We start from the raw sequence: 12,972 nt of genomic DNA on the forward strand, positions 1-12,972 counted from the left end.
TTATAAATCCTCATACATTCTTTTCAACCAAACTAACGTAACTAAATATTTCTTAAAGAAAAAGTGATAAATAAATAAAATTTAGTAAGAAAAACATTTCTTCATATTAGATTGCTTCCTAAAATAATTTTATCTATTGAAAAAAATGAAATAGGTAAAATATAGAATAAATGTAATAAGAAAAAGAGAAATAAAGTAATTTAAAATTGATTTCACATTAGTTAATGTAATTTTAAAATTGATTTATTTTAATAAAAAAATAATTTTCTTTTTTAAATTGATTTATTTCAATAAAAATATATTTTAAATTGAAACTAGTTACGTGCCAAACTTGTAGGTTAAGCCTACACTTTTTCAAATAAATAATATAAAAAAATATACACTCCTTGTGTGCCCCTCGTAGCTAAACTCATTTTACTTGGACATTTTGAAAGTTTGGCCCACGCTAATATAATTTTGTGTGGGCCTACCGTGGGTTAAACTCACAATTTTTATAACTACTTGGACATTTTGAAGGTTTGGCCCACGCTAATATAATTTTGTGTGAGCTAAGCGTGGGTCAAGCTCACAATTTTTTATAAATTTCTAAACTTCTTGTAGGCTAAGCCCACGCTTGACCTACGCAAAAAACACCCGCCATGTGTCGTCCACACCCGCCAATATCTTTACGTCGAGTATATTAGCTTCAAAATTCTTATCAACATTATGCCGACGATAATTACCATTACGACGAGTATATTATCGTTTGTTTTTAGCCCACGATAATAAACCTCTTTTTTAATGTTTTCACATCTTTTCAATCACTTGACAATCCATATTTAAGAGAGACATGATCATTAAAAATAAATTTTTGTATTCAGTAAAAAAATAAAACAAAAAAACAAAGTGCAAAATAGTAAATATACGATAAATATACAAATTTATTAAATGTCAAAATATCATAATTCAAACATTTCATCCTAAACTAAAACCCACCTACATCTCATGCATACCTGAAAATAAAAATTTATTTAAATTAAAAATGAAGGCAACATAAATTTAATCGTTACTTTTAAATTTATTTGAGACACTCATGTCAAATCACAAGAAGGGGTCTTCCAAATTACCAATCACTTTCCAACTTTCTATCATTTTTACTTTACATAGTTTTATAATTTAATAAATTATTATATCTGAGATGAAGAGTTTATTTTACATTCTTAAATATAATTGGAGTGATTTTATCGTTATCTTAACTTAATGAATTATTAATATGATCATTTATTTGAGTTTGACTCTAATTTGATTGAGATATGATAACAGGTAAATAAGAAATTCAATATGATTTATTGACATATTATATTAATTTTAGTATTATATAATCGAATTATAAAGTATAATTAAGATATATTTATAACATATATTTCAAGATAAATAATATTAATATAATATAATATAAAATCTTATTAATACAACATTATTTATTAAGTCAAAAAAATTATTAATAATGCATAAATATTTAAAAATATTATAATAAAAAAATGGGACATCAGCCAATGTTAAAACAATATAAATATAAAACGTGAATAAATATATAAGAGTTTGCTCTACCTTAATTAATCTATAGTATTTGAACTTTGAACAGAGACAATATTATGAATATTAAGAGAATTTCTTTTACCATAAATAATAATTTACTTGACTCAAGTAGAATTTGTTTGTTATAAAAAAATATACACGATTACAAAACAAAAATCTAATTATGACTTAAAAATATGTCAGTTTAAATTCTAAAATATTAAAAATTAACTTCAAAATATTATCATAGCTAAACATGGTCTTCTTTTTTATTTTAAGATTCAATATTTAAAATTTAGGTAAATAATTCATCTTTTTCATTTGTTTTTCATGAGTTAATTTTCTTTAACTTGGATTGGAATAAAAAAGACAATGATTTATTTCAATCGTTATCTCTTATTATTAACTCTTTCTGAACCCATCATTCCTGACATTTATCAAATTCTTCATTAAAAATCAAATCAAACACCAAGAAATCAACAACGTTGTACGGAGTCACGCGTACTTTAGATCTTAAAGCGATTGCAATTAAGTTAGTTGAAATCAAAGGCAAAAAACATGACAAATCAATTAAAGCAGTAAGATAAGCATATGTGTTAATGACAAAAATAAAAAAGTATATATGACCTTTGTGATTTTCTTGCATAACATTTATCCTCCTCTCACTCTAAATATTCCAAATGTCTCAAACCTTAAATTTGGTTCCAATTCTTTGACGATTCAAATTACAGACCAAATCCAAATTGATCACTTTTCTTTTATTTTCTTCCCTTCATCTTCTGCTTCTCTCCTGCTACTTCAAAACACACTCACAACAATGGGCTTTTCCTCCTTTCTGGGTCGTCTCCTCTTTGCCTCCCTCTTCATCCTCTCAGCATGGCAGATGTGAGTCCTCCCTCTCTCTAGATCCATCCGTAATGTTCAAATTATTTAATGTTTTCCCATTAAATTTTCATTTTGTGCATCTGGATTTTCATTCAGATTTGTTTGTTGTTTAATGGATACATTTTTTTATAACTGGGTTATTTTCCTTTTGCTCAATGATTCTTTTGGGAACTATGGTGAGCTGTTCTCAAGTTTAATGACACATCTTTTAGCATAAAGAGTTGTCTCTGGAACTTCATGGTTTACTTTAATGTAAATTATTAGTTAATTGCTTCGTTCTCTTAAGTATGCCAGCATGTCGGAATAAATACAAGGAGGAATTAATAGTAACAACAACCGAAGCAATCCTGAAACCTTGAGTTTCTCATCGCGTGTACGTTTGATGTTGCTTTTCCTGTAGTCGCTTCCTTCAAATCATTGAGGATTTTTAAGTTTGCAATTAGTACTTTGTCTGACGCCTAATTAAGTACAGTCTGCAAATTGATGGTTTTAATGCGTCATTTAATATGGCTTGAATTCAGCTTTGTGCCTAACACACTACACAAGGAGCTGTGAGGCATCAATTGTTGATGATCTCAAATTGTCTTGTGATATACCTATAATATACCATATAACTTATAAGTAAGGTGCAAGAGGTGCAAACTTTATCTTAGGAACTGAATTTGTAGGGATGAGTTAGGTTAAAACTCCAACTCTAACAGCAATAGTATTTTAATTCTTTATGAATTATGCTGCCTTTAATTTTACATTTTTGTCTTTATTGAAGGATGGATGGATAGTGAATATAAGATCTCAGTAGACGCCTTGTTGTGTATCAAATCAACTGATTAAGTAAGAACTAATCTGGCTGGCTTTCCAATGGTATTTGTTTCATCAAATATGTGCAGAGACTACAGCTCTACTAAATTTTATTGTTCTGATACGATGTCTTGCAGACATGTTGGTTGGGATGCATTTCAGTAGCTAGATATAACCTTTTCAGCAGTTTTAAGTCCTATTACTTTATTTTTTACCTTGCTTGGTGGTGCATCACCATGTTGATGTTTATGAATGGGCATAGGTTGTATACCCCGTACCTTGTTTGACAACATTTTTGTCTATGAAATGTTTGGTTGTGATTAAAGCAACATTTAGTACATTCATATTTATATAGAATGCATGTTGCCAGGTTTAATGAATTTGATGACACTGGTGGACCCGTTGCAAAGGAGTTGATTCCCAAGCTCACGGTTGTGAGGAGAAATTTATCCTCCAAACTGGGGGTAGCAGTACCAGATATTAATGTAAGGCCATCTTTTCTTCCACCATCAATTTTTTGGAATGGAACTTAATTTTTACTGGTATTACTTCTCTGGATAAAATGTTAAACACAGGTTCGGCCAGTCATTGCCTCTACCATATTTTTAAAGGGGGTTGGAGGAATTCTATTTGTTCTTGGGAGTACATTTGGATCTTATCTTCTGGTGAGGGCTTACTCTCTTAGCTTTGAAATGAATATACTTTGTTATTCTTAAATTTACTTTCCAGTTTTGATCTTTGTTTTGGTTCTAAAACATAACTCTGGTTACTTTTTTTTGTAGCTCTTTTATCTGGCACTTTCTACACCAATTCTGTATGATTTCTACAACTATAGACCTAATAAGCCTGAATTCAGTTTATTGCTGAGTGATTTCATTCAGGTATTTGCAAACTATTGTTATTTCATGTGTTCCTATCTGGTGATTTTACCTGTGTGACAACTTAATATAAAGTGTTCAATTTTTTCATGGCAGAGCACAGCACTTTGTGGTGCATTGCTATTTTTTATAGAGATGAAGTACTTGATTACCAGGAAACAAATCAGGAAGAAGACCCCAAAAGCAAAGACAGTTTAGAGATTAGAAAAAAGAAGTATGTATCTGTTTCCAGTAAAACTTTGGTTACTTAAAAGCATTGTGGAATAGTTATTTAAAACTTTTTTGCATTGATGATTTTGTATGTGGGCACATTATGGATAAGCTTAAGCGTTCTCTCACAATTCTTTTGTATTGGCTGGCACTAAGAATAGCTATTAACAGAAGCCTTGGTTAGATTTTGATGGCTACGATACTCTGGCAAATATTTACACAGACCGATTACTCACAATGTTCAATCCGGTACAATTGTTTAATTTTAATATAATTAGATATGATTGAAATAAGATATCAAATGTATGTATATACAAGTATGGACTTCAGATTTCTGATTTGGCGAGTTTGGAGTCCCTACTTATATTATCGTAAATGTTGTTTATATGCCAACTACTAGCTCTTATCCCTTGCACTCACGTTGGGATCAGCAAAATCAGAATTCATGTTTGTATTAATCAGCTTAATAGCTCGTAATCAAATTTTTAACCAAGCAGAGCAAAACAGTTTTCTGCATATTTAACCTTCGCTAATTTAAACAGATCCCCTACCATAATTTGAATACGGATATCAATGCTGTCAGCATTTGGATCTTAACTGAGTCCAGAGAAATGTCAATCCATCAAGCCTCTTCCTTCTATATTTGCTATATTGAAATGCAAGAACCTCAGTATGAAATCATGCAAACGAGTTTCAAATACAAGCTTATCATTAGGTCCCAACAATTGAATTTTACTTTTCTTCGGTCACGAAATTCTTCAATCCCCTAGACAAAATACTAATTCAACATATAGTAATAAAACAATTATCAATCCAATAATTTTGTGCATACAGTGAAGATCGACCACTCATATTCCCTACCTACCAATATGATTCAATGTTGGTTTCCATGTTGGTTAACCCGTAGGAAAGTGAAAGACAAATTTCACTAAAAACAAGAACGAAAAAAAGAAAGGAAAAAGAGGAGGCTACATTACATAAAATTGTCCGTAAAAAAAATTATACTTTGGGAAGCATACTCAACCAGTTGATGATATGTTCAAAGAATGGTTACTAGTAGCCACTATTGATTTGATTAACCACTTGAGCAGTTAATTATTCCTAAATTGGAATTAGAGAAAATTGTGCTTCCACCAAGTCGAAATTCTTCCTTCAACCCATTATATATACAAGACAAGTGCACATCATCAGCGAGGCGAATTTCCACGTAGCCTTAGAGGAAGTTAAGAGCTTGTTCAAATAACCATCTAGATCAAGGGGGTGTTACATTACAAGTTTTTTTTTCACAAATGGATTTAAACAGCGAAGGGTTGACTCACACATCAAATAACTTGTTCACGCGGCAAAAAGTCCAGTCTAAATCATCCCCCGAAGCAATTAGACCACCACCATCAATGCTTAGGGACTCAGCACATGAACATGACATCAAAGCTTGATGTTTTTCTTTGCCAAGGCCATCAATTTCCTGTTCATTATCCTCAGTTTCAGTAATTGCAGTATCACTGCCCAATTTTTTACCATCCTTTGTTTCAATAATGACTTGAGGACCTGAAAACTTATTGATACCAGAGTCATTGATATTTTCTTCTTCATCTGACAAGCATCTACAGCAATCACACTCATCCAGCTCGTAAGGTTGGCTCAGTGACCCTTCCCTCCACGATATCCTTTGGGATTGTGAAGCATTCACTGTTGAACTAGATAACCATGGGTCCTGATCATCCAAAAATTTTGGAAGTTTACTGAGATCAATAGATTCACAAGGCATAGTTAAACAATCAAATTGGAAACTTGAATTAACAGACTCCACAGGGGGCATCGAACTATTGACAAGGAAGCTTTCTGATAGAAGTATGTTCCTGGATGAGTTAAGGTCAGGGTTAGAATTATCTTCCTTTTGATTGTCTACATTCACCAATGACAATCTAACATGTAATTCTGAACTAGAATCTGATTGTGGAGTTTGAATAACATTTCTACTGTCATATGAATTCTGGGAAAAGGGTGAATTCTCATCTATGACATTGTATCGATCGCTTTTTCCTTTTCCTAAGATACCTGCCCTACAAACAGGTGTGGGATTGGGAGAAAACAACAAAGATGAATAAGAAGGCGATAACATGTAATCAGAGGGTACTTGAAATTCAGCAAGCCCATTTGGAGAAATTGAAGATCTGATTTTTCTCATGATACCATTGGCACCACCAGACAAATCACTGCTGTCACTTACATTCCAAAAAGTCTTGGAACTGGATGTTGGCGAAGTACTGGAAGCAAGAGTTATGGATGATGCTAGTCCCTGACTTTTATTTAGTCCATTTTCAAACTTCTGACTCAGAATGTTCTTTCCCTTGTTAGATGGAGAAGAAAGCCAATGCACTACAGCTTCAGATGGCAAAGGTAACACGGAAGGACTAGAATGGTCAATAGTGTCCATTACTTTTTTCTCATCATCATCAAAACTACTATCAGCTATTTTACCACTGCCTGAATACTTCTTCTCTACAGTGAGAATCCCTCTGGGCCTACATTTCCTCTTATCAACAACACCAGAAACAACATAGCCAGCGCCATAACAAGCAGGTTTGAAAGATGTTACAGTTTTTGGAACCAGAGAGGACCCACATTGTATCTCCGGGGAAACAGAGTTATGAATCGGAGGCGTTCTACTGATGCTCGCATTTGGATTCTCCTCCAAATCCCCAAAAACTATAACATCTTTCAAACACGACCCAGTAGCATTTTTGGTCGAAGGAGTAAAGTTTAAATCACCATGACACAATATGACATGGTCATGCTCACCAACTTTATCATTTCTGCCTACCAAGATATTCTCTTTTTCCTTTACCTGGTCTGATGCAGATGACAACCTAGGTATAAACTTGCCACGGTGATTGAAAGCGGAACAAGGCTTAGACATTTGGTTTTGACGAGTCCTAGAACTTGATTTCTTCCCAGACTGCCATTGGTAGACAGAAGGAGGCTTCTTCCTATGATTCCGCGCCTTATCCAATGCAAGTGTCTTAGTTTTCAACCCAGAATCACCCTTTGGAATGTTTTCCTTGGAGGATTTAGATTTAGACAGTTTCAATGCAGCTACATGAGGGGCTGAGCTGGGAGTTTTAGTGAGATTCTTGGGTCTGTGGACAGGGGTTCTAAAAGAAGAGGATGACAAAAACCTGAGGCACCCCTTTGGGGCTTCAGTGGAGACAGTGCTAGAAGCATAACTACTGTTGCTGCTGCTAGAAATGCGGTTGAGATCCTGCAAAGGGCTTCTAGGACTTCGCTTCTTTTTTGAATAGGATGATGCAACTGTGCCTGGTGTAGGTGGTGGGGGCAATGAGGAAGATTTCTTCGATGAAACTGCTTTACTCATAGTGAGGCCTGCAGGATCTACATCACATTGAACTGATCTAAATACATCAATTATTTAATCAATTAGTTAATTAACATCACATTGACACATTCTGCATAAGCACATTAGTTTTCAAACAAGATGAACCTAACAGAGGCATACGGTAATCTTCATGCGAAAAAAAAGAAGGAAGAATTACAAGTACTAAAAATTGACAGCGTAGAATTTCTAAGTTGGGTCGTGGTCATTGAATTTCCAGAAGATTCTAAAAAAGAGTTGCTCTGGGAAAGGAAACGAATGTGGCGAGGGATCGGAAAGGGAAATATAAGTGGGTGTGACGTTACCTGTGAAAGTAGAAGGTGGGTGTGATGGATCTGAGTGATGCAGATGAAGCAACAAAGGATCTCAAACACCAACTCGCTTCAACCTTAACTGGGAACACACCAACAATGAATGCGTGGCGCACTTCCTTTGCTTTCGTTTGGGTTTGAACATTTCACTTTAATTATTAAACTTTAAATTAAAATGATAATAATAATTATAATACATTACTTAAAGTTTAACTTTAAGTGCTCGTTCCAAATAATTCAAAAGAATTAACTGAAGAGTGAAAATACTACTGTACCCTTTAACCTGAGTTCACAAATGGCATTCCTGTGCGTTGGGCGGCAAACAGAATCAAAAATAAAATTGAACCAATATATCCGCATTTGGATAAAAGATGCATACATTTCTTATAGATTTGGGTTTTTTAATAGAGTTTTTATTAGAAAAATATATTTTATTCAGTATTTAATTTTTTTATTTATATTTCATTATTTTTAATTCACTTATCAATTCAATTTTTTTTCTTTTTAAAATCTTCTTCAATTCATAGGTGAACTTATTATTTACCTCCTTAAAAGTAGGTTAAAGAAAAAAAAAATAGAAATTGATTAATATTTTCAACGTATACTTATTAAAATTACTTAAATTTATAAATATTTAAAAATTAATTAACTCGGTTATTTTTTATATTTATTTTAATTTACCAATGGTATTCATATGTGTATGATGATTTTAATTTTATTTTAAATCAACTTTATTTAAATTTGTATTTTTTAGTGTAACTTATTTAACTTTTTAAAATAAATTAACATTTTTGTATTAAAATATTAGGATGAAATTTTATATACACTATATTTTAAAATGTTTTTTATTTATATTGTAAGAATTTGGAAAATTGTTTAAGAATAGAAATGTTATAATTGAAATGAAACATTAATATTTTAATATTAAAGTGAAAATTTTATAAATAAAAAATTTAGTTATTCGAACTTTATTTTAAAATAATTAGTATTTTTTTTTCTTTTTTCTAAAATTATGATCAAGCTATTCATCCTAAGGATCAAAAGCTATTATATAATTTCTAGTCAAGAATATATTAAGGTTATTTTATTATAATTTTTATTAGAGTAGGTTTATTTTCACCATTTTTCTACTGTCACTTTTGAAAAGTATTGCATGCTTGGGAGAATGGTGTTTGCATGTGGGTTTTTTTTACCTAAGATAAGTCTCTATAGGATCGTAGGGATATACTTAGATCGCTAATAAGGACTTTTTATGTACAAGTTTTCCTTCTTGTGAGTTTTGTGAAGTTTAAGTTTTTGGTCTAGTGTTGAGCAAAGTAAACAGGTAAGGGAAGTTAGTTTAGTTTTCAATAGAACTTTATGTTAGACGATCTCAATGTAAAAGAGACTTGGTCACATAGATTTGAACAAGTTCTTCTACAAATTGATATTCTAATTGATTTTTATTTAAATGAGTTTATCTTGATTTGGCTTTAAATTGATTGTGATATGGAATATTTGTATTGGTTGAATTGAAATGTAAATCTCATTATGTTTTCAAATGCTTTTGAAATGAGTATGCATATGCATCAATTTGATTGTTAGATTTCTACAATTAAGATATATTGGTAAGAGATGTAATTAGTTTGAGATAATATATTTACTTTTATTTAGAAAAAATGAAGTTAAAATTTATCTTGAACCAATTATGATCCACATGTTATCTTCAAATTTTTCTGAATTATGGAGGCTCGCTAGGCAAACTATGTGCTCATTGAGCGAAATTCATTTTAATAAAAACCTAAGAGTTTTGATTATTGGGTGGATTACCCAAAAAATCCTTGGGAACAATGAAAAAAAAAGATATCTAGGTAACGAAAACTATAGGGGGTTGTATTGGTGAGATCCAACGGTGAGCAGTTGTCCAAAAGAAAAACCGGGAGGACCTTTAGTACCATCCCTACCCTCGAACCAACAACCTTTGCGCCAAGCAAGACCATCCTTGTCCTTTCTCCATTCCGCCTCCTTCTTTGCTTTGTTCCAATAGAGTATAAGGCAAAGCAAAAGTGGTCAACCAAACTCGCTAGACTAGCCTTTTGGTCACTAGACGAACCAAATCTCGGTAGGTGAAATGTTTTTATGAAAAACTCTCAGTGGAGTAGTCATTGGGCGAACATTTTGTTCATTGTCCAACTAAGTGGTTGGTTGTGTTGGTGCCTTTGGTTGGGCGAGCAAAATGGTGGTTAGGAAAATTACATTATGTATTTAATTCGCTAGATGAGCCAAGTCCTTGTTAGGCGAAAATGTGTTTTCTAAACTTTGATAAAAATATGTTTTTAAATGTTTCTAAATGTCAAAATGTGTGTATCTTTCATTATATTTTTATATTTGACTAATATATTGTATTTGAACATTATTATAATGTAATGGAGAATAAATTTCAATTTATTTGCATTTAAGTTGAGTTGGATGTATACGTATGAATGAAAATTTATTATTGTATTAAATTTTGAAATTTTGTGATTGATTGATTAACAAATAAAGAGATGATAATGTTACTAGTATTTGAATTGAATTTAGAATTTGTATGAATAACTTATATATAAATTACGGTATGATGTAAACATAGTTATTCTTAGGAAATAAAATACTATATCGAGATGTATTATATATGTATTGAAATTGAGAATTGTCTAAAATGATATATTCTAACTATACTAGTATATTAGAATCACATAAACTAAATTTATCATGTGGTAAGAGTCAAGAAGGTTCATATGAAATCTGGTTTGAAAAATAGTTGGTATGAGAGATCATATGAGTTTACCTTATCATGTGAGAGATAACATAATGAATGTAGTATGACAAATGTATGTCTCTGAGTCAAATTCAATACAGGTGTGTTCCATAAGTAAAGTCAAGTGTTATGTGGTGTGTGTTAGAAGTGTTTTGGCATAAGTTGTAAATTTTATTTATTTTGAAAGATGCTTTATTTGTGAAATGTTTGAATGAATGAGAACAAAAATAAAATATGTAATTGTTATTATTTAATAATTTTTTTGTATGAATATTTGTTTAACTCTAACTTACCCTATTTTCTTATTTTTTGAATGTTTATCAATTGTGATAATCGTGTATTATACGAGAATCAGAAATATTACATATAGAAAGACTGACTCGACAAAAGTAAATTAAGAAGTAGGAAAATAGGTATATATGTTTTTATCTATTTCTTTTATCTAAATATGACTATGTATATTGTTCTTACAATTTATATTTATCTGAGACTAAATATCCCCTATTAAGTTCCTTTCGTTTTTCTTCCAATCCTAGTTGTCCTCCAGGTAAGTCTGTAAGGATGGGGTACCTACAAAGATACTCCGACGCTCAAGTCAAATGAGGTATATTTAATTGTCTAGTTCAGTTTTTAAACAACCATGATCTTTTACCATGGGTGTGCCCTCTTTTTATACTCTTCTATTGGACCTTGTGCTGCTGCAAGGATTAATGCAACTCCAATTATCCTTTAATTACGTTTTATTTCTTTTAATCAAGATTAGTCTATTTAATTTGCGATTTGACGTGAGAGTCGTTTTGACCAAAAAGGTCGTGATATCGTCCAAGGTGGCCGGTCTCTTGACGTTTCGTCTCTCGAATGCTAGTAAGACATATATATTTATTTTGAAAAATAAAGTTGAATAGGGTTGATTAACCATAGTGTAACAAGAGAATGGTAAAAAAAATCTATAAACGGATTTTAAATAGATATCGTATTATATTTTTAAATAGATATCGTATAATAAGAATATAAAGTAATGAGATAGATTTCTATATATGACCGAGTAATTAGTATATTTTACTTTTCATCTTAATCACAAATGTATCAAAATAAACTTTTCATTAATAAAATATTATATATAGAGTGACACGTTCAATAATTAATGGAGTGAAAATCATAACTGACTCATTAAGAATAAATTTGTCATTAATTCAATAGATTACTTTTTTCTTATATGATCGTGTTATTGATATAAAGCATTTTTAGATCTTGTTAATTAATCTCTAGCAAAACACTTAATTCTTATTTATCTTTGGTTAAAAAGAAAAATAACAAATAAATATTTAATTGAAGTGGTTTTTCTATGTACCTCTATATTATTGATAGGAAAATAGGAGAGATGACATTAAATTATTCAATTTCATTTGTTTGGTTATACAATGAAATAGAGGAAATAAATGAAAAATATTACGAAAAAGTTGGTTTTGTTCTTAATTAAATTTATTTTAAATAGAAATATTTTAATTCAATAATTTGATAAAATACGTATTTATAATTACTATATATTTAATCATTTTATAATTAGTTAATTTTTTAATTTAAAACATAACAAAAATAACTATTTTAAAACATTTTGAAAATGATTATGTTGCCGGTTTATTTTCTAATTTTAAATTAATTATAATATTTTCTTATAAAAGTATAGTTGGCTACATTTTAAATGTTTTTTTTTTAATTTAAAAGGATTTTACTTTCCTAAAAAGGATTATTAGTTACTTAATTGATGAAAATTGAAGAGGAGATATAATTATTTTAACATCTTTAGTGAAACTCCAGTTATAATTTTAGTATCATCTAAACTCTCAGATGACATGGTTCAAATGTCTACATAAATAGAACCATATTTTTCATCGTAGTAACACGTAAATGTTCTTAAGCATAAAAAAAATATATGCATTTTAGATAAAAATAAATAAATTATACATTCTACATAAAATCGTCAAAAAGTCATTCATTATGAAATTTGATAAAAATCTAAAGTTATATTAAACTAATTTAAATCTTATATTAAACTAATTTAAATCTTATATTAAACTTTTTTTAATCCGGCACAAATCTTTATTCCTTAATTAATTCGATCAAATGAAGAGGAAAATCTCTAAATATAAAAAAAGTTCAAGT

General features: G+C 30.4%; 2 protein-coding genes across 4 annotated transcripts; one reads left to right on the plus strand and one right to left on the minus strand.

Annotated features, from left to right (window-relative positions):
• Positions 1-2,163: 2,163 nt before the first annotated feature.
• LOC137828276 (uncharacterized) lies at positions 2,164-4,550 on the plus strand. Its single transcript, XM_068634769.2, has 5 exons — positions 2,164-2,442; positions 3,611-3,725; positions 3,816-3,905; positions 4,023-4,121; positions 4,215-4,550. The coding sequence occupies exons 1-5, from the start codon at positions 2,180-2,182 to the stop codon at positions 4,314-4,316; spliced, it is 669 nt and encodes a 222-aa protein (XP_068490870.1). The 5' UTR covers positions 2,164-2,179; the 3' UTR covers positions 4,317-4,550.
• Positions 4,551-5,107: 557 nt separating this feature from the next.
• On the minus strand, positions 5,108-8,193 carry LOC137828275 (GPI-anchored adhesin-like protein). Of its 3 annotated transcripts, none has more exons than XM_068634768.2 (2): positions 8,028-8,193; positions 5,108-7,721 (listed from the first exon to the last, which is right to left on the minus strand). In XM_068634768.2, exon 2 carries the CDS (start codon positions 7,702-7,704, stop codon positions 5,644-5,646), a length of 2,061 nt encoding a protein of 686 aa, XP_068490869.2. In that variant the 5' UTR covers positions 7,705-7,721; positions 8,028-8,193; the 3' UTR covers positions 5,108-5,643. The 3 variants fall into 3 exon arrangements, with proteins under 3 accessions (XP_068490869.2, XP_068490867.2, XP_068490868.2); XM_068634766.2 differs by having other exon boundaries at positions 5,108-7,736; positions 8,028-8,190; XM_068634767.2 differs by having other exon boundaries at positions 5,108-7,741; positions 8,028-8,160.
• Between the last annotated feature and the right edge of the window lie 4,779 nt (positions 8,194-12,972).

This window comes from Phaseolus vulgaris, chromosome 7 (assembly GCF_051622355.1).
Source record: "Phaseolus vulgaris cultivar YP4 chromosome 7, ASM5162235v1, whole genome shotgun sequence".
NCBI lineage: Eukaryota > Viridiplantae > Streptophyta > Magnoliopsida > Fabales > Fabaceae > Phaseolus > Phaseolus vulgaris.

Excerpts from the sequence above, each read along its gene's own strand:
- LOC137828276 (XM_068634769.2), top strand. The coding sequence starts at position 2,180 with ATGACCTTTGTGATTTTCTTGCATAACATTTATCCTCCTCTCACTCTA. Across the intron at positions 2,443-3,610 it reads ATCCTCTCAGCATGGCAGAT|GTTTAATGAATTTGATGACA; the intron begins GTGAGTCCTCCC and ends GCATGTTGCCAG. Across the intron at positions 4,122-4,214 it reads TGCTGAGTGATTTCATTCAG|AGCACAGCACTTTGTGGTGC; the intron begins GTATTTGCAAAC and ends TTTTCATGGCAG.
- LOC137828275 (XM_068634768.2), bottom strand. The coding sequence starts at position 7,704 with ATGAGTAAAGCAGTTTCATCGAAGAAATCTTCCTCATTGCCCCCACCA.